This window comes from Thunnus thynnus, chromosome 18 (assembly GCF_963924715.1).
Source record: "Thunnus thynnus chromosome 18, fThuThy2.1, whole genome shotgun sequence".
Taxonomy (NCBI): domain Eukaryota; kingdom Metazoa; phylum Chordata; class Actinopteri; order Scombriformes; family Scombridae; genus Thunnus; species Thunnus thynnus.
In genome coordinates, this window is record NC_089534.1 from 9691160 (window position 1) to 9716924 (window position 25765).

The 25765-nt window shown below is 40.9% G+C and overlaps 1 protein-coding gene across 5 annotated transcripts in view; it reads right to left on the bottom strand.

The window, feature by feature from the left end:
* Positions 1-5620: 5620 nt before the first annotated feature.
* Positions 5621-25765, bottom strand: part of LOC137168930 (neurexin-3b) — a 293090-nt gene continuing 272945 nt past the window's right edge. For all 5 annotated transcript variants that reach the window (XM_067571794.1, XM_067571797.1, XM_067571793.1 and 2 more), the window contains 2 exons: positions 19114-19192; positions 5621-8558 (listed from right to left, as the gene is read on the bottom strand). In XM_067571794.1, coding sequence (XP_067427895.1) covers positions 7573-8558; positions 19114-19192 — 1065 coding nt within the window. In that variant the 3' untranslated portion in view covers positions 5621-7572. The remainder of the gene's footprint in view (positions 8559-19113; positions 19193-25765) is intronic.

Genomic DNA, 25765 nt, shown 5'->3' on the forward strand with positions numbered 1-25765 from the left:
GCTGTCGTTCAATAAGTGAATGGGTTATTGCAGCTGAGTCTCCGTATCAACCTCATTTTCTCCTGAGCTTAGAAAAAAAAAAAACAAAAAAAAAAAACATGTTTTTGTTCAATTGTTGTGCAACAATTTGTATTTATAACCCACTGCAAAATAAGATGAAGTGTTCAGTGTGTTTGCTCATCGAATATGCAACAGTCACGGGTGAGTGGGGTGATTTCCATGTTTGATGGCAGACAGGTGTGGTGGAGCAGCCCTTCAGCCTGCCAATCGTGATGCCAGAATGACCTCTCCTGGCAATGTGAGCGGGAGGTTCATCACGTCCTTTTTTGCCACACTCGAGTGTCATCACTTGTGAGGACCTGTGCTAATGCACATGGAGCATCCCTGAGTAGCCTCACGGCAACCAGACGGTGAATGTTAAGACCCACTTGTTGCAATAGTTACAGATTCATTGTCATTAGTTTGTCACTCACCGCATCACAGGAATATGTGATTTGCTTGTGGTGGGGGGGTGGTGGTGGTGGTGGTTGGGTGGGGAGGAGTCTTTGTGATCCTCCAGTGTACATTTCTGATTAGCTTATTATACTTTTATTTCATACTGCTCTGGTTTTGAAACAGGGTTTGGATTAAATCTACAAAACAAATGATGAAACCTGCTCTGTGCAGCTGCTGTAATATCTGAGACCAACTGGAGCGAGCAGGAATAAAATTTGGCTAGCTTAGACAGATTTGAACAGCTGTGGGAAAATTATGGTAAAAAGTGGTGCAGTGCAGAGATGAACATTATTGAGGTAGACTCCAAAAACACCAAATTTCAAATAGACTAGGTCAGTAATTGACGGGGATATTAATGCTGGATGTAGATATAAGTTGTGAATGGCTAGACATGAAGAGATGAAATTATGCTGATATGGGATGGATGAGTCTGAAAGGAAATTGCCTCTGGCTGGTTGCACCAGTTCTTGCAAGGCTAAAAACTGCTATGCGTACCATAAGAAATTTCACCATGGTATCTGTAACCATAATAAAATTTCTCATGGGGTTAAAACAGTGCAAGGAGCTGCGTTTTACTAGCCAGACGATGAAATATGATCCAGAAAGTCTTCATGTGGAATTCAGTATTGAACTTAGAGTGTGTTACCAGGAGGAGATTGCCTGATATCAGACAGAATTGTCATCTCGACTCGGTGGAGTGGGCTGATTTAAAGGTCTGGACCCAAGCAAAGGAGGAGAATCACCTTTTCTTAGCATGATTGATCTTTTGCTGCGGTTTTTAAAAAAAAAAAAAAAAAAGAGCCGAAATTGTTTTTTGACAGTCTTGGTGAAAATGTCTCACCTGGAATATTTGTCAATCTTTATCACTTAAACATATCCACCTCAAAACCATCATGTGACTTTAAGAATTCAAACAGACCATGTCTGATTCGAGCGGTGTACAGAGCTCCCGTCAGACAGCCTCGACAATTATCTGCCACCATCACTTATAATCAGATCATATTTTACCGCTAGTTTTGCCGCAGTCACCTTCACAGCAGCTGAAATGGTTTGAAGTTCACTTGCTTTTTTACCCGTCCCAGATCCCATCCTGTCTCGCTTTCCATCTGTTCTGAACAGGCAGGACTGGGGCCGGCCTGTGGGCTGCACTGGGGCCCCAGGGAGCGGAGCTGCCGCTGAGATACTCATTGCTTCATTGGGATTCTCACTGGATCCAATCACACTGTCAAGCTTGGATAGGAGGCATGTCTCCCTAGGTAGCAGACACTACAGCACACACACACACACACACACGCACGCACACATGTACACACACACAGGGTTTTGAACATCAACCACTGACACATACAGATGGAGACAGAGACATACCGTACAAATGTGCACCCACGTACTTATGCACCCTTCACCAGCATCATAACGCGCTCTGTCTCTACCATCACAAGCTTGTTGATGCTCCTGACTGCAGAGCAACAGTGCAGCAGTGTTTTGGTGTGCAGCTCAGGCTCTCTCTCTTCTCTTCCACTCCTGTTTTGGGGCTAGCTGATCTGGGGGAACTAACCTGCTTGAATTTTCCAAATTTTGTTCCACTTCAGTGATAATCCATTCAAAGGTATGCTAATCGTACTCTAATGCCAGTGAAATTAAAACTCACTTCATGCAGGATATGTTAGCAGATGCACTTTACCAAATAGCTCAAAATTACAGTAGATTGTGTTGTTTTTTTTTTTCAAAAGCGAAACTTCGACTGCACATGCACTGACATGACATGAAATATGTATGTACGGCAATAAATACCCCAAAGTCTAAAAATCCTGAGCTGCCAGACCTGGTCCCTAGATGGCACTGTGTCCACTAGGCGAGAGAGCAGCCCTGCTATTTATCATGCAGCTGTGACAGCCTGTAAAAGCTTTTGTCAGTGGAACTGAAGATTTAGAGCCCAGATTAGCACATTCATATCTTAGCAGTTAATTAGGGCTGAGGAGCTAACTGAAAGCTTTGGTTGCTGAGTGATGGAGCGGAAGAATAAGAGGAGGTTTGCTCCTCGCAGGGAGACACAAACGAGAATTAAGTGTACATATACACACCTGACTCTTCTGCTAATGTATCACTGTGTGCACCCACTGAGACATAAGAATATCAGTGCTTAATTCACACGTGTGCAACCAATAAACCATTTTTTTTCTCTGAAAGTGTGTGTGAACTTTGATGTTGCTTAAGCATGCCTAATGCATACACACGCCTACACACACAGAGACACACGTGCCTCTTTCTAGGGTTTGCGCATGTGTGTGTGTGTGTGTGTGTGTGTATGTGTGTGCCCTTCATAATGCTGGAGTTAAGGTCAGCAGGCTCATATTTTACCTGTCAGGACTGATCACCATCGCCTTCACAGCTGCTTTGCTTCAGTCCGTGGAGGATACCGCATCTCTCCTGAATCTTTACGGGGAGGGAAAGAAAAGCTGTATGTCTACAATCTATACAGGGGAGCCATAAAATGCTACAGCTGCAGATGTTCCCAGTGCTCAAGGTGTTTTACAGCATTCTGCCTCAGTGTAGGAAGCAAAAAAAAAACAAAAAACAGATTTCATCTGTAATCAGTGACAGAGCTGATGTATCGCTCTTATAAAGCCGCTGTTTATTTGAAAGGAAAACATGCTATAAAGCATTTAAGTGGAATTAACCAGTTCATTAGCTGAAGTAAAAATTCATGACAGGTCAACTGTCAGCCTTCAAATGAATGAAGGGTAGCTGAGCTGCTCCCTTGTTGGCATTCCAGAGACCCTATACAGGGCGAAGGCAGAGCTAATGCAGTCAAACGCACACAGAAATCCATTTGGAAAAGCCATTAGCAAATGAAAATTGTTTTTCTGTCAATTAAGATATGAATTATCCAGCCGACATCAGCGGGATCTACTTCTACTAATTTGACTAAAAGGAAAAGTAGTTGCTACACATAAAATCCAATCAATAAACTTTGCCAACAACTGTGTAAGCAAATGGGTTGTGAATATCAAATGGATACGTTTCCTCTGCTCGCACCCTGCTGGTGTTAATCTGAAAGTGACTAATGGTTATGCAAACAGCGATACCTCACTGGTTCAGGGTTTGTGCTGGTTGGTTTTATAGGAGCGAAATGTAGATTCTGTTTCCCTTTTTCAGCATCCATACAGTTCTTATCTGAGGACTTGACTTCAATATGTTATACTATTAATTGCAAACATTTATTTATTTGTTATTAGGAAAGATATCTGGCAAAACTAAATACTAATGTAATTTTTTTGATGCTTTCTTTGGTGGTTTATGCTGTAATTTTCCTCCCTGCTGCTTATTTTTGTTTCTCTGTGCTCTTGATGTTATTGTCGTGTTAAGTGCTTCATAGAATTTGTCTTTTATTTTAATCCCTGCCGTCTGCACTGTGGAAAAGTGCCACAATGTCATAAAACAGTATTTTGCTTTTTAAAAATATTTCAGGAGATTCTCAGTCACATTTCTAGATCTTGAGATTTTCCTGCTCGTCGGCTGCCGTCTAACCAGCTTCTCCTCTTCACATACGAGTGAGACTGAAATTTATATTCCGGTGTGATGTTGTGAATGAAGCTAAGTGTCTTGGACGGACGCTCCTGATCGCAAATCAGCTCTGACAGTCGAGAGATAAAGGTAGAGAAGATCTTCCACTGATGCACAGTGCACTGCGGTGTGAGGCTCAATTTACAAAAGACCAGATAAATATTGAGTGAATTCAAAAAGGGCAGTCGGCTTAGAAAGAAACTAATCAGGGATGGCAAACAGGTTCACAGCTTCACATTCAGTATTCTACTCTGCGAAGGCGAAAAAGCGCAGAAGGAGTATCATAGCGGGTCAAAAAATGAGTTAAGACCTGAGTTTGATGTTTTGGCATCTGTTGTACTATATAAAAAAATCATTATGTCATAGAAATGTATAATTCCTGCAAAATCAGCTTTTTAAATTTGCAGCTAAAACCAACCCAACTAGTGAAAGCAAGTGAATAACTAAATAAAGTAGTAGCTAAATCCAATTAAGATAAAATTGAGAAAAAAAAAAATAAAGGATTAGCAAATCTCAGTGGCTGAAATGCTTCGTAAACCTGTGGAAGTGCAGAGTCAGGTGATAATTCTCTGTGTGTTCGTCGTTACAAGTGACCCCTTTCACATAAACAGTCGACCGTTGTTAATATAAAAATATTGATTATAGCCCCTTTTTATACCCTTCTCTTCTTCACTTCACTGCTTCTGTAGTCACCGCTCTTTATCTTTACAGGGCAGCGTTGCAGTAAGATGGAGTGTAGATTGTTGATGCCGTTGCTTGTTAGAATAAATGTTGTTTTCTTACACATTAACTTTTTATTGTGTTGACTTATGCAGAACAAATTTCCAGACATTTTGGCGGAGGACAAAAAAAAAAAAAAAAAAAAAAGAATCTTGAGATGTGGGTCTGTTTCTGAATGTAAAATACAGTCCCTCAGTGGAACGAATCCCTGCTGGCCTCCTTGTTCCCATTTGCCTGTTGGCAGGATGAATGAGTTAATATGTAGTCATTGTGCAAGCTGGATATACTCACACACGCCGCTCTGATATCCTACATCAATGGGCTATTGCAAGTTAATGACCATCTCTGTGAAGGCCCATTTGCACGAAATATGGACAGTGTAAAAATGAGCTGGGAAAGCAGGTGCTGCTGCCATTGAGTAGCTCATAACCCAACCATATGGTTGTGGAGAATCTCAGTTGGCTGTTCATTCTCACAAAGGCCTGATTATAAAGAAACCCAAAGCCATCCTCCACTGTTGTGAAGACTCTGGATGTTCTAATAAACGTTTTCTCCCCTCATCCCTTTTTCTCTTGAATGAATTTGCATAATCATCTATAGGTAAATGACAGTGTTGAGCTACTGTGTTCCCGACTTCATTTGAATGGAAATGATACCACTTTTTGGTATAAAAGGAAATCGCTGAAGTGATAGCAAACGGATGAGAAATTGTGGTTTTTGTGAATAGTCTTCGACGTAAATGCGATCTATCTCCATCTCTTCGGAGAGTCTCCTCCTGCTCAAGACGGATGAGTGAGTGAGTGAGTGACAGCCCCCCCGCAGTCTAACATCCAAAACATTTGGGAACAACATTTTTTTTTTTTATTTCTGGGAATTGTTTGGAGTCAAAGGAGCATAAGACAATAATTAACTGGTCGAAAAAGCCAAGTACCAACACAAAAAATCAAAGTGAACATACACACCGACCGATTTGCATGAAAATGAATGAGAACAAATAACTTCAGCAATAAATAATGAAATAAAAAAAACAAAAACAAAAAAAAACATATTGCTAGAAGATAATGTCAATAAAAATGAAACATGAAATTAAGCTACACAATTAAAGAAAAATAAATAAAATGCAAAAAGACGAGTTGAGCAGACGAGAACATTGACGTCACAGTTAAAAAAAAAAAAAAAAAAAAGAATGAAAGAAACAAAAGAAAACACCTGTAAATCAGTAAGGTGCTAGCAATAGATCTCCAAATCCATCATAATCTGTCTTTATTCTCTTGTTCTGTTTTTTAAATTTCCAATAAAAAAATAAATAACATGAAAGTAATTTCAGAATAATGAGGAGTCCCTAGTACAAGATCCGAGGGAGGTGTTTTTCTATTTGATTGACAGCTTCCGATGGTCAAATATTCATGCGACTTAGAGAAACACCATCCAGAGAGACTAGACGTCTAATCTAACAACATTTGCTCCCCGCCTAAACAAATGTTCCTGTGCACATCATTTTTTATCTCCAGGGATTCCTGGTAAAAGAATAAAAATGTTGTTTTTTTTTTTTCTGTCATGTTGCTACAGCAGTAAAATCAAATCAAATGGTCTGTCTATACAAGAAGAGGATAAAAAAACAACCAACAGAAACTTGAATTTTCTGTACAATATTGACCTGCAAAGCACAACGGCTATGATGTAATAAAATATGTAAACATATTTGCTGTTTTTGACACAGTCGTCTGTGACAACAGATAGAATCACACTTGTTCACACTGCAGTAAGTCTTTAGCCTGGATATTTTCTTTTTTAAGATTGCGACAGTTAATTCTCCGCCAGACACAAATTATGATGATGTATTTTTTTTGCCACAGCATCTCAGGAAATGTTAAAAAAAAAAAAAAACAAAACTGGACAAAATGAAAATGAAATGAAACTAAAGGAAAATGCTATCAGAGATTTAAAATTCAGAGAAATAACAATGTAGCATTTTGCCTGTTGGATCCACTTTTTCACACTTGAACACCATCGTGAATTTGGATGCCATGCATAGCAGTCCAATCCTTAGCTGAGGCGGGAGGGAGGGAGAGAAGAATATTGAGATACATTACTGTATCACATCCTGCTGAGCACTGCCTAGCCAACCCTGACTGGACATCATCCTTTTACAATAAAAAAAAAACAAACTCCTAGATTCAATAAATGAACAAATAAAAAAAAACAAATTAGAAATTAAAGACAACTTTAAGTACACATATACTTTACCTCATATCGCATCCATGAAAGCTACATTTAATGAAACCATTTGTAATGCGAAATCATGTTTTTGACTTCCAACTCTCCCGACAATCATTATTTCTTGAGGTCCCTCACTTACACAGATGCCAGCACCACATCACATACACCTCACATGCATGCTCAGAATGGCCGAAATGACAGTGATCGTATTTTACAGGGTTACAATGGACAAGGTCATTAGAACTCCAAGGATCACACACCTCTGACAGTCACTTGGGGTCGTGATGTTATTCACACTGCCAAATGTCTCCAGCAGGGACTCCTTAAAAAGGTTCATGTCGAGTCCCGATGAAGTGGTACTGCATTGTCTCTCCGTAATGCTTACAATAGTAAGTGTGCTTCCATAAGCCAAAGTTCTTTTGTAAATGTTTCAGTGACTCAGAAAGTCTTGAGTTCTAAAGAGGTTTCATCCTTTTTTAATCACAGTTGCCAATATGGTACTGTCAAAATGTTTATATCTTTGTTCCAAACAGTTTATTTTTTTATGTGTTGGGAAATGACTTTTGATTTCTATACATAATATTCCTTGTCCTTGTCTTTCGGTCTCTTGCTACTGGCGCTGCCTTTGGCGCTGCTGCTGGGTGTTTTATCCTTCACCACAGCGCCATTGGTTTGCGCAGAGTTGCTGATGTAGTTGCGCGTCTCGTCCACCTGGTAGGAACCCTCGTCCCTGTTCCTGTACTTGTACATGGCGTAGAGGAGGATGAGGATGCAGAGGGCAGCGGCTGAGACAATGCCCACCACCATGCCCGTGGTACTGCTGGATTCCCGGATCACCTCGGAGGCCCCCGGGGGTACTCGCCGCACCACACCGGGCACCGTGGGCAAGGCAGCGGGCACCGTGCGCAGCATGGGCGAGGTTATGAAGGGGCCCCGTGGCTTGGTGCCGTCCAGATCGAAGGACGTGGGCAGGGGCAGCAGGACTATGTCCGGCTGTTGGGGTTTTACCTCGCGGTTGTTCATTTTCCCGGCAGGCAGCTTGGGCGGCGTGTCTGAGGGGACCGCCACAGGAGGCGTGCCACGGAGGTCGGGCAGAGGCAAGGTGGGTGTAGTCCTACCTGCCTCAGAGGCTTTGCTAGGCCTCAAGTCCTTGGCCTCCCACTTGGGCGCGAGGGCTTTGTAGCCGCCTTCATAGGTTGATGTGGTCAAGATCTTATCTGTTACCAGGGAGAAGGTGGTGTAAAAATCTTCATCGTCAGTCGGGGGCAGGCTAGAGTCGAAAGCTTCGCCAGAGCCAAACCCCGAAATCACCATGCCATCATCATCATCATCATCACCATCATCACCACCATCACCATCATCACAATCATCGCTGCCTCGGTCCGACAAGCAAGGTACCCCCGCCTCAGTGGCCATGGCCAAGGATTCTTTGGTGGTCTCAATAATGGTGAGGACGGGGCGGAGGGTTGGGGGAAGGGGGATGAAGGGAGAACGGGTGGATACAGAAGGGATGTCTATGGGGTCCTCGACTAGCACGGGGATGACTAGCTCCCCTCCTGGAAAGTGAGACAGAGAAACAAAACACCAGTCAGAGGGCAGAAAAGTTCTTCCATCAGCAAAAGCTAGCAAACACCAAAAGAACCGGTAACCAAAAAACGTAAAAAAGCAAAGCTCAACATAAGGAGGAAATGAACTGAAGAGAAACAAAGAAATGAAGAAAACAGAAAATACTGTACCAGTGCAAAAACTATGAAACTCAGAACCAAACAAGACCCAAACTGAAAGAAAACAACAGCCATAAATAAAGTATACATTGCATCAAAAGGCTTTGAGGGATGCACAAGGGTGAGCCACATTAAACTGACTCCACATATTAACTCCTAAATGTCCTAAATGTTCTAAGATAGCGTCATGCTTTATCACGACTACACTATAAACTAGTTATCATGTGTTCTATGTGTTGCATGTATACTCATAATTTATCATGACTGTATGTAAAAAGTGTGAGTTATGTGTATATGCCACATAAATTGTGGCATCTATGAGATAAGGCTGTATATTTTTCCACTTAAATGACTAGGTTCAGGCTTTTAAGAGGCTTGTTTCATTTAACTTCAAGTGTAAATCCTTTTTAGTCCGTTCAAAAAAAAATGTGTTCTGTGGATACAAAGAAGCAGAAGGTATTAGCATTTGTTTGCAATTCAAGTGCAAGCCAGTGGGCCTGAAAGCAAGTTAACCAAGTCTGAAATGAGAAACTGTTTGTAAGGTGTTTCATATTGCTGCTCAAAGAAGCGCTTTTTAACCCCGCTGACCTACACGGGCAAACAAATACTAACAGCTCCTGCATTATAAAGCTTTAAAAAAAAAAAAAGGACTGAAAACAAATACAAGGAAAAGATTTAAAAAAAAAAAAAAAAACCCTGCTGTACAGGATGTTTATGGACTGGAGGTACTGAACATATCGATCATATGAGCCTCTTAAAAACCAGAACTGAACTCTGTGTCACATACTGATATACAAAAGAAAACTGTGCCGCACACAAGTTGTTGTCATGGAAAAACTGAGGGGACTTTCTCTCCTCAGCACTAGTGGGCTCCCCTATTTGCCCTAGCCTCTTGCCTTTTGACCCCTACAGTTACCACAATGGCACAAAGTCACCTGGCAGTTCAATTCCACCTGAATGTTTGCTGATTTGTACTGTTTGGTGGGAGAATCCAGCTTGTAACAGCTTGCGTTCTCCGTTTTTTAATGTTATTCTATGATTTCAAAGCATGTACAGTGTTAAAACTTAAGGACTTAAGGACTTAAAACATTCCTGCATCCACCTATTTCTAATAAACCCATTTTGGAGCAGTTAACGGTGGATGCTTTATTGGTTAAACCTGTCGTTTGACTACTACAAAGAGTTAGAAACATTCAGATGTCTATTGAAGCTGCTTATCCTCTTGCCAAAGTGGCTTGTTTGTACATTGCAAAGGCTCACAAACAGGGCACTATAAAGAGATGCAAACCTTTTGGAACAATAAAGAAAAAAAAAAGAACACAACAGAAATGAAGGAAACAAAAATAATAATTAAGGCATTGCAAAAAGAGTTCAGAGTTAGAGCAAACATTGTAAAAAAAACATTCACAAAGTAAAGCCACAGATAGAGCTATCCAGAAAGGGATTAGTAACAAGTAAGTAGAAGAAAAAACAGGTAAAAACAAAGTCAGCTCGGAAAATCATAAAAGCCTACAAAAAAAAAAAAAACAGTTTTCAAAAGGAAGAAAGCATACCATCAGTTTTGTCAACTTACATCAACAAATTGCCCGCATGATTTTGGCAGGAAGAAAAAAAATTTACAAAAGAAAGTTGTGTAAGAATGCCTTTGGACAAGTTAGGTTAGTTTCTTTTTAACAATTTCTGATTAATTAGTATATATTTCTCTTTTTAGACAGGATGGTACAGGGAGGCAACAACACATACATCCACACATCATGACATGAAAAATAATCTTCACCATTCTGTTCAGGATAATTTTTTTTTTGTTTTTTTTTTGTTCTTTTAATAAGTATTTAGTTTTGTATAAAAAAGAAAACTGTATATCTATAATTCTTGCTTCGATAGATAAGTCTCTCCATAAATATCTACAGCCTGATTAGATGACTCTTTTTTTTTTTCTTTTTTTTTTTTTTGCTCGACTTTAACTTGTTCATTAGTTATGAACAAATGGATGACTGTACATATCTTAGAATCTCTACGTAAAGGATTTGGGAGGAGGGAGTGTGAGACGGGGGTGGGACCTATGAACATACTAGGAAGGAAATGACATAGATGGGGGTGAACGTGTACATCAGTTGCCATGTCCATGTAAAGGCGGCACGAAGCGGTCGGGCGGCATTAGAGCTTTTGGCTGTAAGGAAGGGATGGGGATATACAAACAATGAGCATATACATGCCCATCTACAAAAGAGAACAGCACTCTCAACACTGACAGTTTTACAAACCCTAAGCTGCAACTTCTTTTGCCATGCACGAAAATTAATCGACTCATTCACTGATTAAATCCAAATTTCAATCAGAGATAGCTATCATGTAACAGGAAGATATTAGAGATCAGCATTTGAAACAGTTTGGAACAGTTTTCACATATAGTGGCGAGGGTCTACTTTGGAGGTGTCTTCTCTTTTTTCTCTATGAGACCTTGAATTTGAACATCCAATACAGCTGCTGCGGTTTTGATACCCAATCTTAAAAAACCATATGTCGTTTGTGGCATGGTAATTAATTCATAGAGAAAAGAGGAAGTCTCTTTCTAATTAGGGAAAAAAAATCATCAAAACATTGGCAATAATAATTCTTAGCAAATTGGCAGATATTTAAAATTTGAACATTTTCAGAAAGAAACAGAGATACACATATATGTATATTAACATATATGTACAAAAGACAAAAATAAAAAACAGATTAGCAAGCAAGAAAGAAAGGCATTAAATTTCTCACACTACCAAAGATGAACAACCAGAAAGCACACACTGAGGCAGACAAAGAGAGGGGGGGACAGTTTATAGGCAAAATGTCACCACCTTCATTTAACTAATAATAACCACTTTATTATTAGTTACTTCAATACATTTCTCTTGTTAGTATTTTAAAACACAGGACAGGGCGTGCAATCTGGATGTACGTCAGAGAAGAGAGGTAAATCAGACATGGTTTCGTTTTGGATTTTAGTTTCACTATAAGAAGTTGGGTTAATGCATGCTTAAGTAAGTTGCATTTAGGGAGAGTAATATACAATAACAATACAGCAAGCCAGGGTCAGGTAGGGGGGAGGGGCTTAAGAAGGGAGGGGGGTGGGGATGGGGGGGGTTTCAAAGGTCAGTAAAAGGTCACTGCCACCAAGGGCTGTGGGATATTTTCTCAGGCAAAGAAACCATTCATCAGCAGTTAATAAGGGAAGAAGGTGCACCATGGGTGATATATAACCAACATTATGTGGCATTTAAGCCCACCGCATTCGCTAATTAATCAAAGTGGGACAAGTAGACTGATAATTAATGAGCTACTTTTTCTTAAATGTTTAGATCCCTTGTGTTATGTGCATAACCAACAGCCTTCGTTTGACAGATAACACTGCGTTGGGGAAGGAGTTCCACAAGAGGGCACAGGGTGGCGAGTTTATTTCTGACTGCGGTGAGTTTTAAGGAGATGTGAGAGGCGCATTTGTCTTCAGATATCAGGTTTTGGTTTTTCCTCTGCAGGCTGGTTGCAGATACCTCATTCATTAAGCAGAACTGGGTCTAAGAGTTAAGCATTATTGAGGAAATATGGCATCTGTCATGCTGTATTGACTGTGTGTTATCAACGCTGACGTCTTAAATATGAATTTCCTGACGGTCCAGCTGTGCTCCAGAGAATACGGTAATGTCTGATATAATGTGGAGTGGATTTCTATTGTATGTCTGTAGCGTGTGAACTACTTGTCCACTGAGAGCTGCTGCTCATGCTAAATTGCTGTGATAATATTCCAGTAACAGAGCCAAACCCCTTTTCCTGTTAAACAAACTATACCAGCACAGAGTAAGTGATTCTATTCGAGGCGTTATTTATCTAACTCTGCCCTTGTTGTCTTGGCCTTGTTTGCATCTTTTTACTCCATTCTTGGATAACAGCTTCCGTCAACTGTTAGCTTTGCGCTATATCAACAAAACACTTGACTGGGAGGGAAAACGCTGCTGTTAAGGGTCTACAGTAAAGTCAGTGCAGGGGACCTTGACGTTTCAGTAAACACTTTAATCCTGTGTAAGCTCTTGCACAAGCGTTGCACATCTTGCTGCATTTCTGAGGCAGACAAACACTGCAGTTTCTAATGGGTTTGCTTAACCAGATTGCGTTTGTTTTCCACACTCGTCAAGATGGATGGGGATTTCGTTCTAAGCCTCTGCCTCCCTGGCAAATAATTGCCCATTGCTCTAGACTTACAACTAGTTACGCAGTTTTCTTTCTTTTTAAGCAAAAGGGAGTCAGGTCTAAGTGTTTCTTTGCGCTACAGCCTACTGACTAGCCTTTGCATCAATAAGACTCTTTTAACCATAAAATCAAGAGCATGTAACAAACTGAATTTTATAACCATTCCCCTTTTCATCATCCCTGGAAAGAAAGACACTTACACTATCTGCTGCATGCCTTTGCTGGCTTTTGAAGAGGAATTAAGTAAATGTAGTTACTACTAAATAGCTGGTTGACTGACTACCTCAGCAGCTTGGAGGCTTCAGATGCAGAAATCTCACAGCAGCAGTTTCTCTTCGCTTTCCTCCACTCCCCCCCTCTCTCTCTCTTTTTTCCCTCTCTTCTCTCTCCTGGCCTGATCCCCGTGTTCATCCAGCGTTTGCTGAGGCTTCCGAATGGAGATGAATCCTGACGTTGTGTCAGGGATTTGACGGCGCTACACCATAAAAGCGGAAAGCTGGTGCACCAGCACCAACCATGGATGAACTGAGTCAATGGGATTTCGATGCTGCAAATTGTGGGTGAGTCAGTAGTTTGGGGCCCTGAAATCCCATTGTGGATGTGTGCATTGTGCCCAGAGACCTGCTGTAGCAGATTCATTCACCTCTACCCACTACAGGTAGGGAGCTGATTACCACAGAGCCAGCAACACACAGACTCCCAGCGTGGACATATTTAAAGGGACATGCCAGAGATTACATTGGTGCATGTTTCTAGAAAGCTCAGCCATTGCAAACTTTCTAGAAACATGTATCTTTAAAAGCTCACTTTAGCTTGCCATTAAATTATCTTATCTAGCCTGTGCACACCCCTGCCAAGGGAAGTCAAATTTTTTCACTGATGGCTGTTCATTACATCCTAGAAGTTGAATGAAGTTCTGTTTACAACTCCAGCAGGTGGAGAGGTCTACCCTGTAAGGGTGCATAAACCAGCTCTGGCTGGAGGAAGAGCTCTCTTCCAGGGATGTCCCGAAGCCACAGTGCATGGCAGATAGCTCTTAATCCGTCATCATGTGGCTGGGCGCAGTCTGGCGTATTAAATTGGCATCTCCAGCAAGCGTGGCGACTCGCCCCTGTCAGCCGGTCGATTTGCTGTACAGCCATTAGGCTGCACCTCTGCACTTGGCGGACATGTGTCAGCTGAATAACCTTTAAACTGATCTGAGGCCTGTGTTGAAGTGACAGCCGGCCCGATGGGGCTTGACGGAAGCCATAGCTGACGCCACAAGGAAAGCCAGTGATCCATCCCTGTCATACTTCCTTCCGTACCCCACACGTGTTTCGGCTCTTCATATACAGCGATGACGGAATCGCATTATTATTATTATTACACTGATGCTTCCAATCTAATATTAATTTGAGCCACACACTCGCTACTTTACCCACCCAAGGCCAATGAGATGAGACATCTATAAAGATGTTACGTTTGCTTGATTTGTGTTGCACCTCATCAAAGGCTGATAGGGTGTGCAAGGCTGTGCAAGTCCTTTTATTAAATACACAACCTTTTTATGATCTATTTGACTATCATATAGTTTTATTGTGGGAGGCTGTCCTCTCTAGAAAAATGACAGCATTAGTTGTTTGTACAAAAAGCTTAAAACAACCTACCTGTATGTTTATGATCAGTAGCAATGCAGGAAGTAGTCTGACATTCTTAAAGCGAAGCAAAAAGTAAGAGTGTGGAGGATGAGGTGCATCATCTCCTACCAACAATCAATGTTGGTTTGCTTTAAGCATGACAACAATCTTCCCCTAACTTTAAACTGGCATTAAGTGATTAATGTATAATGTATAATCACCATATAAAGTTTATATGGCAACACAGAGCAACTTAAGCATCATTTGGAGTTGTGTTTCTGGCCACCTGGCAAATACAAGTCTTATATTCAGTCCTCCTTTAAGCTCTGTTTTGGTGTCCACCAACTCCTTGTCTTATTCAATAGCGACTCCCTATCCCTGTCTGTCTTCTGTTTGGTGCTGGGCAGGTATATCTATGTGAGTGAACCAAAACAGTAAAGTTGCCGGCCGTAACGCCAAAACAGTTACCTGAAAGACACTAAAATGCTTTGTAGAGCTGATGTGAACTGCAGAGTTGGGTGACAATTCTCTGTAGGGTATCGTCACTATGAGTGAATTACACCTACTTTTGAACCATTGTTAATATAAAAATATTGATTAGAGCACTGTTAGCTAGTTTCCAAAACGTAACCTAAACTTAAACTTGGGGGTGAAAGGTTAGAAAATGTTCCTATGGGTTGTTTTGGTAGGCCTTGAAGATTTATGTAAGAGAACTTTATGTTCGTACATGTTACAGACATTTTATATGTTGTACTTTTATCATAGCAGACCTTTTGACTTGACTTATGCAGGTGTAACTAATAACAATAATGACGGCTCAGTTCCATTTAGGATTTACAGGATTGTCTCTCTGACATGGCAACTGTACAGTAAAGGGAGCAAACACGTCATTGATGTTATTAGTTACACTTGTTCTTTCCCAGCTATGACAGGTCAACATGTCTGCTGTGACAAAGATCTGTAATTACTCATTCAGGCATTTTTATCACATCTATTCTGTTTAGTCTTATTAAAAGGTAAACTCTTTACATGTGTTTATCCTGAGTCTAAATAAAAACCATTTTTGTCATCAGGTCTAACTAATATTAATGTCTTGGAGGATTTTAGGAACTTGTAGGTACTGCATGTACAAATCAAACATTCAGATTTGCATTTGTGAATTTATGAAAATCATTTGCATCAATTACTACAATATAATTACATATTAATCACAGAATTGCTCTGATTACATGGTAATGACAAGCTGCAACACTGTTAATCACTGTGAAATTAAATCATAAATTGACTTGGCGTTTGCTGTTCTCCAAACTGAGGATCTCTTATTTTTTTTTAACCAGTGATATTAAGGTAGTAGCTTATACCAGCTACTGTTCATTTAACCAAGAGTTAGTCAAGAATCCCACTGCACACTCCTTATTTGCTCTCTTGTGGAACTCACACGGGATAAAGGGTAAAGGTAAGGTTTAACAGTTTTTTATAAAAAACATACAGACAAGACAACCATGAGACGACCACATACAGCAGACAAGACAGGCTGTTTGGCAGACACAGACGGAGCTTTGACAGAGACATCAGGCACAAGCACAAACACAAGACGCCTCCGAGGGAGGAGCTGCCGCGGGGAACAGCGGTGGTGCAGGCCCACCGCTGTAGCCCTGAACACACACTGACATGTAGTAGAAGCCAGCTGGGGGTTAGCCTGAGACTTATGGGTGGAGAAGAAGCAGCACACAAAATGAATGCCAATCATATCCATGCAGAAGCAGGGGAGTGGGGGGAGAGGACTAATCGTTAGTCTATAGAGCTGCAGTACAGTCCAGTACAGTGTGCATGCCACAAATGCCTTCTACTTGGAGCAACAGATAGAATAGAAAAACAGATATACTTTGTGGCAATAAAAGTCTTTTTATGCCATCTGCATTCAAACAGACATGTATATGCAGAAAGGCGAAAAGAAAGAAGGTGAGTCAGGATGGGGGGGGCGGGGGTGGGTGGGGAGGGGTGGGGGGTTAAACGCTCGGGAGGGGAGACAAGGAGTCATTCTTTCACACACAACTTTCTTGAGACAGAATGGAGTTGCCTGCACAAGGCCAAAAAAAGGATGATGGCAAGAAAAGATTTTGTTGCCGTTCATTTCCCTATGTTGTATCGAAAATGGGGGGAGGATGTTTCTTTAGAAGCCATATGGCACAAAAAAAATAATAAAAATAAATAAATAAACACAAACTTGATGAGTAGGAGAACTTTGAATTTTCCAACCACCAAAAGTTCATGCGGCACAAGATGAGGCAAAAACGGGAGGAGCGGCTCTATCCTTGCTTGGAGGATGGACGACGGATGATGAGGAGGACACCAAAGAAAAGGAAAAACAACAACGACAACGAAACAAGAAAAATAAAATCAGCCCCAGTTTCCCCTCCCCTCATACTCAACCCACCCGAGCCCCAAAGTAAAGCGAAAAAACAAAAGCTCAAATCTTAAGCAACCCAGCAGCTGGGTCCAAATCGATACAGAAGAGAGATGTTCATATGTGCATCACAGGAGAAATAAAAACCAAACAAAATGCAACAGAAAAGAAACCAAACCAACATCATGTCATGCAACTGTTCATACGACTGGAAGCGGGGCAAGGAATGAGGATATGAATTTCTGTGTCAACATGGTGAAATGTACAGTACAGGTATGTATGAGTGTGTATGACTACATATGTTGCCACTATATGAGGGGAGGGTACCATGTTCTCTTTAATAGTAAAAACTTCTTACATTACACTTTGTTGCATTCCCACTTTTGAGAATACTTGGGTTTGAGGTTTTAAGTCTCGGGAAATTTTAAAAAAAACAAAAAAAAAACACAAGCTGTAAAAATTTGTCCATTCAATTTCAATAATCTCTGACTTAAGAAAGCAACTCATGCTTATAGATAAAGAACCTAAATACTGCATGAAGGCACAGAGAAAATAGCTTTCTCTTCACATCAAAAAGCCATAAGCACAAGGACCTAAATGTGGCCATAATTTCAAGGAATAAAAAACTATTACAGTGTGATAAGGCTTCAGAGTAAATTAGTTCCTTTCACAGATTGGGGAAAATGGTTAAAATTACTAGCTGAGTATCTCCTAAACTACACGGAGACACCTCATTTCTGAAAGGAATAAATAAATGCCCGATTATCTGTTATGTTCTCTGAGCACAGATAAAATGAAAGGGCAATGCATTGTTTCAACTTAGGCGTATTATTAGCTGTGAAAAGTGGACATATGCTTGGTGCTAAGCTGAGCCATATTTAGCCAGATTAACGCGGCATCAATTAGTCTGCTGTGATGGCGTTTTGAAGGACAGTGAAGCAATCAAATAGCCTGAGCTGTTAATGATTTCCAGAGTGCCTAAGGGGAGACGCTTTTTACATACTGAGCCAGTTTCAATAGCGCTCACTGTCTCCTGGTTTACTCCATACCATTAGGACACATGCCAACTGCTCATGGGCAGAAGTGTGATTGACAGCTGCTTATTTAAAAGTCGTCCAAACCCAAGTCGCCTCAAAATAACCACCCCTTTTAAATCTGCGGTTGTATTTCCAGCTCTGTCTTTATTTCTCAAAACCACTGAGTGGATGTCTCATCACTTTGATCTAATCACAAAGTGATACGTGTGTGTGTGTGTGTGTGTGTGTGTGTGTGTGTGTGTATGTGTGTGTAAAGGGAGGAGGGAAAAGAGACGATGCGCACAGAAATTCGAGGATATCTGTTCTCTATTAGAATGTTTCAGGTAAGGCAAGCCTCCGACGAAGGAAACAGAGGTACAAACAAGAGAAGAAGAAGAAGGTAGGAGAAGGGAGGAAGAGGCTCTGTTGCAGTTAGTCTGCTACATATCACAGTATCTATGCTGAAAGCATCTTTGTTCTCGAAAGAATCTCAAAATGTATCCTCTGTCAAAAGAGACGCACACACACGCACAGCAAGAGGAAATCAACCATGTACAGGACAGATACATTTTGAAGCATCAGTGCGGGCGACATGGGGCTTGATACTAATTTCGTACTTTGTTAAGTAAAGTTTTGCTCTCGACTGAATGCTGAGAGAACAAAATTAGTATCAACGCTTCATCATGTCAGCAACCAGTGGCCCCATAGCTAAGTGTAACTTGTTTTTTTTTTTTTTTTTTTTTAGATGAAAGGTATGAGCTTTAACTACAATGGCTGTCAGAATAGTCCTGACTAGAAGCTGTATGCGTTTAGTTATTAACAGTTTAAACTGGGACTTCCTATAGTGAGCATGCTAAGGATATAGCAACTTAAATCTTACTGCTTTCATCCATCTCCAAAGAGTTCTTTAAACTTTAGATATACACTGAGAACCCCTCGCACAAGTGTATATTTCTCATGTAGGCTACTTTTTTTCGGAGGGCTGTTTGAAGTTACACTTGAAGCTCCCATGGGACATGATGCTAAGAGGAGAGGCTCCTCGGTAGCAAATCAAAGAAAGATAAGGAGAAATAGACCAGGTTCTGAGCAAGCACAACTCAACACACCCATCCCACCTGCATGTCCGGAGTCACACTCTTCCAGGTCCTCGTCGTCGCTGGAGCACTCCGCCGATGAAACAATGTCATCTGTCGTCTATGGAGAAAGAAACACGTACACACACACACACACCCACACACACACAGACACACACACACACACAGAAATATATGGTTAGGCCTGGGGCATTAAAGTGAGTGCTCAACTTGCACACAGCCATTCCATTCAAGGATATCTCTGCACACACAGACCTCTCCGCCTGTCCTTCGGCTTCCATATATCACTTGGAGTCAATCATATTTCACAGTGTTTATCATTCTTCACTTTATGTGCTTTCCACCTCCGCAGATAATTGTTTTCCTTCACCCACCGCACTCTGCCTCCGATTATTTATCGCCTCTCTCCTCCTCCGTCGTCCACAATCAATGGCCTCACCAAGCCCTCACAGATCAACACCGTCCCGGCTTCTGATTTGTGCTAAAGGGTGCGGAGGGAGGGAGGGAGGGGAGGGGATGGGGCAGCAGTCTTGCTAGCTACACGCGGAGCAGCGATGGATTATCTGCACCCACCAGTTCCCACAATTCTGATTTATCCCCTCTCCCCCCCTCCCTGGCCCCCCCTTTCCTCTTTTTCGGGTTGACCCATGGAGGACAGAGGGGGGGAGGTTGTATTTCAGCAGTGGTGCGCTGGGCAGCCGGCGTTTATTAGAATGAATCAGCGGGGCGATAAAATAAGCCCTGTCACCGAGCAGGGTTATGAAATCAGAGTGCTGATTGAGTTTTCCAGTTCTGGCCGAGGGTGTGAGGCTCTAAATATCATTGAGTTTGACAGACTAATGAAACGCGCCCCCGTGCTTGTGCTGCTGCTTTCAACAGGGCCTAAAGAAAGCTGCCCACCTCTACCATATGCATACACATGCTGATGTACCAACATGCACGTTGGCCACACTCCTCACAGTGAGAAAGTAGATTTTTCAGCGTATATTGCTAATGTGTGGTGTGATTAGTTGTGATGGGGTGTGCTATTTTCTATATCAGTACATTTGATAATATGTTAATGCGTGTTTGTGTAAGTGTACATAATGCACCACATTATCGACTGTACTCCAACATGAGGAGGCAAAAAAAAAAAAAAAAAACCAAGCAAGAGGGGAGGCTCTAAACTAAATTGCTGTAAAATATGGCCCCTTGGTAAAAATGACATTATTTATTGAAGCCACATTACAGGCGTAAAAGTCTTGGTTATTGCTGAAAGAGGGTTATTGCTTGTTATTATGATAGCAGCAGATGTGGGAGGCAGGGACATACACAGAGAGAGAGAAAGACAGAGATGAAAAACCAGAGCCACTTCAAAGTCTGTTCCAGCAATTTCAGCCCAAGACCATCACACCATAACCCGGCATCAACTGAAAAACACTGCCTTTCTCTTGTCCATTCATGCTGCATTTCTCTGCATCTTATGCCTACAGCATCTCAGCACAGAGCAAATATTTACACAGCCTTGGATGCAGTAGCTTGGCGGAGCCCAGAACACAAGCATCTATGATCTCAGAATACAAAATTTAGCGGAATAACGAATTATCATACTAGCGAGCCTGCTAATATGCTAATTAAAAACATGTTTTGTCATGTACAAGACACAGAGAGACTAGCAGTCTGGACTACTGTGATGCTCTTCTATCTGGTCTACCCCAAAAAAAGTTATAAAACAGCAACAGCTGATTCAGAACTCTGCGGGCCGAGTGCTGACCGGGACCAGAAGGAGAGAACACCTGTTTTAACATCCTGACATCGGTCGGCTGTCAGTTTCCATATTGATTTTAAAATGATTTGACTTGTTTTTAAAGCATTTCATGGCCTTGCACTGGCATATACTGTATGTCTCACATGGTTACAGTGCATAAACCAGTACGGCCCCTCAGGTTCTCTGGCACGAGTCTGTTAGTTGTTTCAAAGTGCAGGATTAAAACCTTTGGTGAGGCAGCTTTTAGTTTATATGCTCCGAGCTGCTGGAACAGTCTGACTGAGGATCTGAGAGCACTTGAAACTTAAAACCTACCTCTTCAGCCTGGCTTTTGATTAAGAATGGTTTGTCAACATTATTTACTTTATTTTATTCACTTATTTTATTGTAATTATGTTGTAAAATGTTATTCTATCTTATTGTATCTGTTATTCTATTATTATTAAAATTATAATATATTTTTTATCCCTCTTATCGATTTTATGCCTCTGATTTGTTTTGTCTTTTTAATCTGTTTTATCTAGTTTTTGTTTCACTCTATTCTACTTGATCTAATTACTGTTATTATAGCCCTTAAAATATATTACATTTTCATCATTTTTAATTTCTTATTTTTCTTGCATTGGTCTCAAATTGTTTTTCTGTTTTTTTTTTTTGGTCTTTTTTGTTGTTTTTTTTACGGTCTACACTTGTTTTGTCTTATTATAGGCTTGTCAGTCATCTGTGAAGCACTTTGAACTGCACTAACCTGTATGAAAGGAGCTATACAAAAGAAAGTTTGATTGATTAAATGATTGTTTTGGAACAACAATGATTCACCTGCCAACAATCTCACAAGGCCGCTCCTGGTAACATTTCTGTAATACTTCCTACACTCAAGTTCAAGTCCTGCTTGAAAGGCTATCACATAAAAGGCAGAACAAGCTCTAAAGTACACAAAGATATTGAAAAGTGTACCACCGACTCGAGAGCGCTGTAATAAATATGAAATTCAATTTATTTCTAATGTATAAAGAAAATTAAATCCGTTGAATAAACCATGAAATACTGTAATGAGACCAATTTAAGTTGTAACAGAGATTCTTCTTATGTCACGTCAGACTATCCAAATGCACTTTCATTTATTTTATTCCCTTTGAGGCAAAAGAAAACTGCATTAATCAGTCTCCTAAAATTCATATCACCTGCTTACAGTGTAATTGCTGCAGGAATTAAATGAGTCACTACCTCCGTTACATCTTGTAATGTTCAACTTGGGTGCTGTCAGACTGAAGGCTAAACAATAGGCGGGAGAATCCAGTCTACTAAATGATAATATTAACGAAAATGAAAATTATTAGGGAATCTACAGGTTTTATATGAAATCGGTGAAAAGCAGGAGTGAGCTTTCCTCATGATCACGATGGTCATTAATCGGGCCACTGAGATTAATAGTCACTGCAAACTGCAAAAGAAGTTTTCAAATCCGTCACTTGATATCATCGTTTTCCAACCACTAAACGGAAATGTACGTTTGATTATAATAAAGCCATCCCTTATTAATTAGATGACGCTTGCAGTGTTACATATTCCACGCCTGAGAAGGAATTTCCTACACGGACTGACATTGCTATGACAGGGTTAAAGATGGCGTCTGGCAGGCCAATCAATGTAATAACGGTCAAATAGTGTGACTTTGAGCCCCAAGGTTAGCCTCATCACACTTGTTTGTGATCTCTGTGCTCTCTTGACTCGTCAGCGCACGCAGGCCGAAGCTGTGTGCAGGCACTGCAGAAATCCTGCGACGAGAAAATCATTAAGCACTTCATCTTTGAGCCTATCCACATTAATGAGGAGGACCGACTGCCTCGGCTCGTGTATTGTAAAGGTTGCATTTAAATGGTAGAAGGACACACTCCAGTCAATGTATTCACTTTCTATTTGATTGAAAATTGTCTACAGACTCCGAGTATGAGACCCTCTCATCTAGGCGACTTTGATTCCACTCTGAGAAATTGAAGAGGGGCTTTTGAAGTGTGATGTTTGACATTTGTAGATCCACTAGATGTGCGCCTGATTCATTTTCATAAACATATGATGTATCTCTGCCCGTCACAATGGTTCAGATTGAAGTGCTTCTCGTGGAGGGCTTAGGGTGCCATTTTTCCGCATTTGGGCTAATGCAGAACCAATGAAGTGACACACAAAGCTCACAGTCTTCTCTCAGTCGACCAGAGACGTCGATAACATATGGCGTGAGGCTAGATGCTGTAAATGCAAAGGGAGCTCATGAAGCGGAAAAAGGCATAGACTGCATGTGTGTGCAGTGATGGGAGCCTACAGCAGGGTATAGCATAATGATGCGGTTGGCCAGCGGGACTACAAAAACTGATTTCACAGCTGGGGAAATCCAATTCTGTGTCTAAATCTCCATAACATAGAGTGGGATATATTTTGGCAGCAAAGTGATTTCGTTTTTGCCGTAATTATTCTCAACAAACATTCTCGTCATTTTTAAGAGAGTCTGGGTGGTGGGATTTACAGGCCGGTTTGTTGTGTGTGTGGGAAGCTTTAATATGCGTGCATATGCCTTCTACTTTCTGTGTGTGAAGAAAGCGTATCAGGCACGATGATTTCAGTACATAAAAACTCACAGGCTATGTGCATCATGCCTGATTATCCTGATTACCCTGCCTTCAAGTGATGCTCAAATTCCTAACTCGACAAACACCACAGACAAATCAATAGCCAGACTTCATTAAAACAGCATTTACCTCTGACCACTTCAGCACATCAACTAAAAGGATCACACCGGTGATCGATAAAGATAGACAGCCTCCTTAGGAGATGAGTCTCAAAATACACAGCTTTTAGTTTCACAACTGATGGCACCGACACAAACAAAAGGTAGATGCTGTGCGAAGATGCCGGCCCGTCTCTGTTTCGACAAAGCTTCTCCAAGTTTAATCAAGGATTCTGGACTGACTACTGTGAATCAGCCAGCAGCAGTCCAGGGAACATTAACAAGCAAAGCTGCAACTACCTCAGCAACTGAATGGAGTGCATGCTAGATCACCAGTCAGGCCTGACCTCAGACTGAACAGAGGCTGTGTGATTGATTAACAATAAACTTGAAGCCTGGGACACCAACTCCTTTTTTATTAAAAACCTTTTCACCGCAGAAAAAAAAAAACCCCACTGTCTGTCTAGAAGAGATTTATACATTTGATTTCATAAACTCTTTTATTATTATTTTATGACAATGCGACAGAGTAGTGTAGAATGAAAACCAAATAATATGAGACCTGAATTCATGTGTGTTCTCAGTTTCCTGTTTAAAGTATATGTTCACATTTAACCAAGTCTGTCCTAAGATAACATTATCATGTCTATATGTATAGTACATTGAATCAGTTTTGTTGGTTGCTGTTGGTTCCTAAAGTGCAAAAATAAATGCATAGTTCACCCATAGCTGATTTAAGGCCTCATCTGTCTGAGTTAGAGAAATAAAATGAGTATTTTTCAGTCTTTTTAGTAAGAAGTTACCTCTTTGTGTCTGGAAGATATCCATTTTATTTGACTAACCGACAGCTGAAGCCTTCAGCTGAACTTCAGACTGTACTGTATTTTTGCATTTTTCAATTTTGTCCCCCATCTATTACATCAGAATCACATTAAGAAAGGATCTTTTTGGGGGAACATTTACAGCTACCACAAACTGTGCGTGTGGGAGTTGTTTTAAGATAGACTTCTGAAATGTGAACCTATTCTTCAATTCTCGGCATATTCATAACATTTTTACCAGGTGAGTAGGAAATCTGTCTTCATAAGCTATTAGTGCCAGAGAAAAAAAAAAAAGAAAAAAAAACTTTAAACATCTATCCCTGCTCCCTTCTAGTCATATTAGTAGCAGCAGCAGCAGCAGTTGCACTGCAGGCTGCTACGCTCTGCTACATCAAGCAGATAAATGCAACCGGTGTCTGACAGATTTCTTCCTCGGCCAAATAAAATCCACCATTCAATGTAGCCGAGCCACACTTTCCACACTTTTGAAGTTTTTTCTAGCAGAGCACAGTCCGGCTAGTTCAAACAGAAAGAATAGAAACTGGAAAGAGATATGATGAATTTGCTTTTTGATGTTTGTATTTCATTGTAAAACAATGCTTTTCAATGCTTAACTAGCGAGATACTTTGTACTTACAGGTGCAAAAGTGCATTCACACTCCGTCTTCACACCTGTGCCTAATAATAAACATGACTGAACTCTGGAGATCTGCGTACTAAACCCTCACTATTTGCCATTTACAGCACACTGTGTGTCTTTTTTTAAGTTAAATGAGATATTGTACACAAGCCAATTTTAGAAACAATATCATATATTAAACTTATTTTTCTAGAGTTTAACAACCATCTCAAAATATACCATGATTTAACGGTGTGCTGACAGCCACCATCTGAGGGTCACGCTAATTAAAACGGTGAACGTTGGGAATAAAACTCCTCAAATACATGGATGGTAACAGGAGCAGCTGCTGCATCTGCGGCTGTGACTACAGTCGAATATTCTGCTGAGCATGACGGTGATTTGATCGGTCACATCAAAGCAAAGGCTTGTGCTTGGCAGCGGCAAAGAAAGACATAATGTACTCGACCACTGTCTATAGTTTTCCCCTGGGTCAGTAAAAGCAGTATAAAGGCTAAAACACAGCCATGGCCCCGGGGTTACAAACATGACATGAAATATGAGCATGAACAGTGCTGCATCTTGGAGGCGAAGGGAATCCAAGCACACATGCTTAAGTACAGTACATTGAGTCATATCATCAGGGAGGTTGCTCCTCAATACACCCCCCCCCCCCGTCTTATCATAATAAATGACCTTCACATATTTTTCTGGCCAGAGGGTGAAGGAAACACTGAGAAACAAAGCCTTTTGAGAATGAGGGA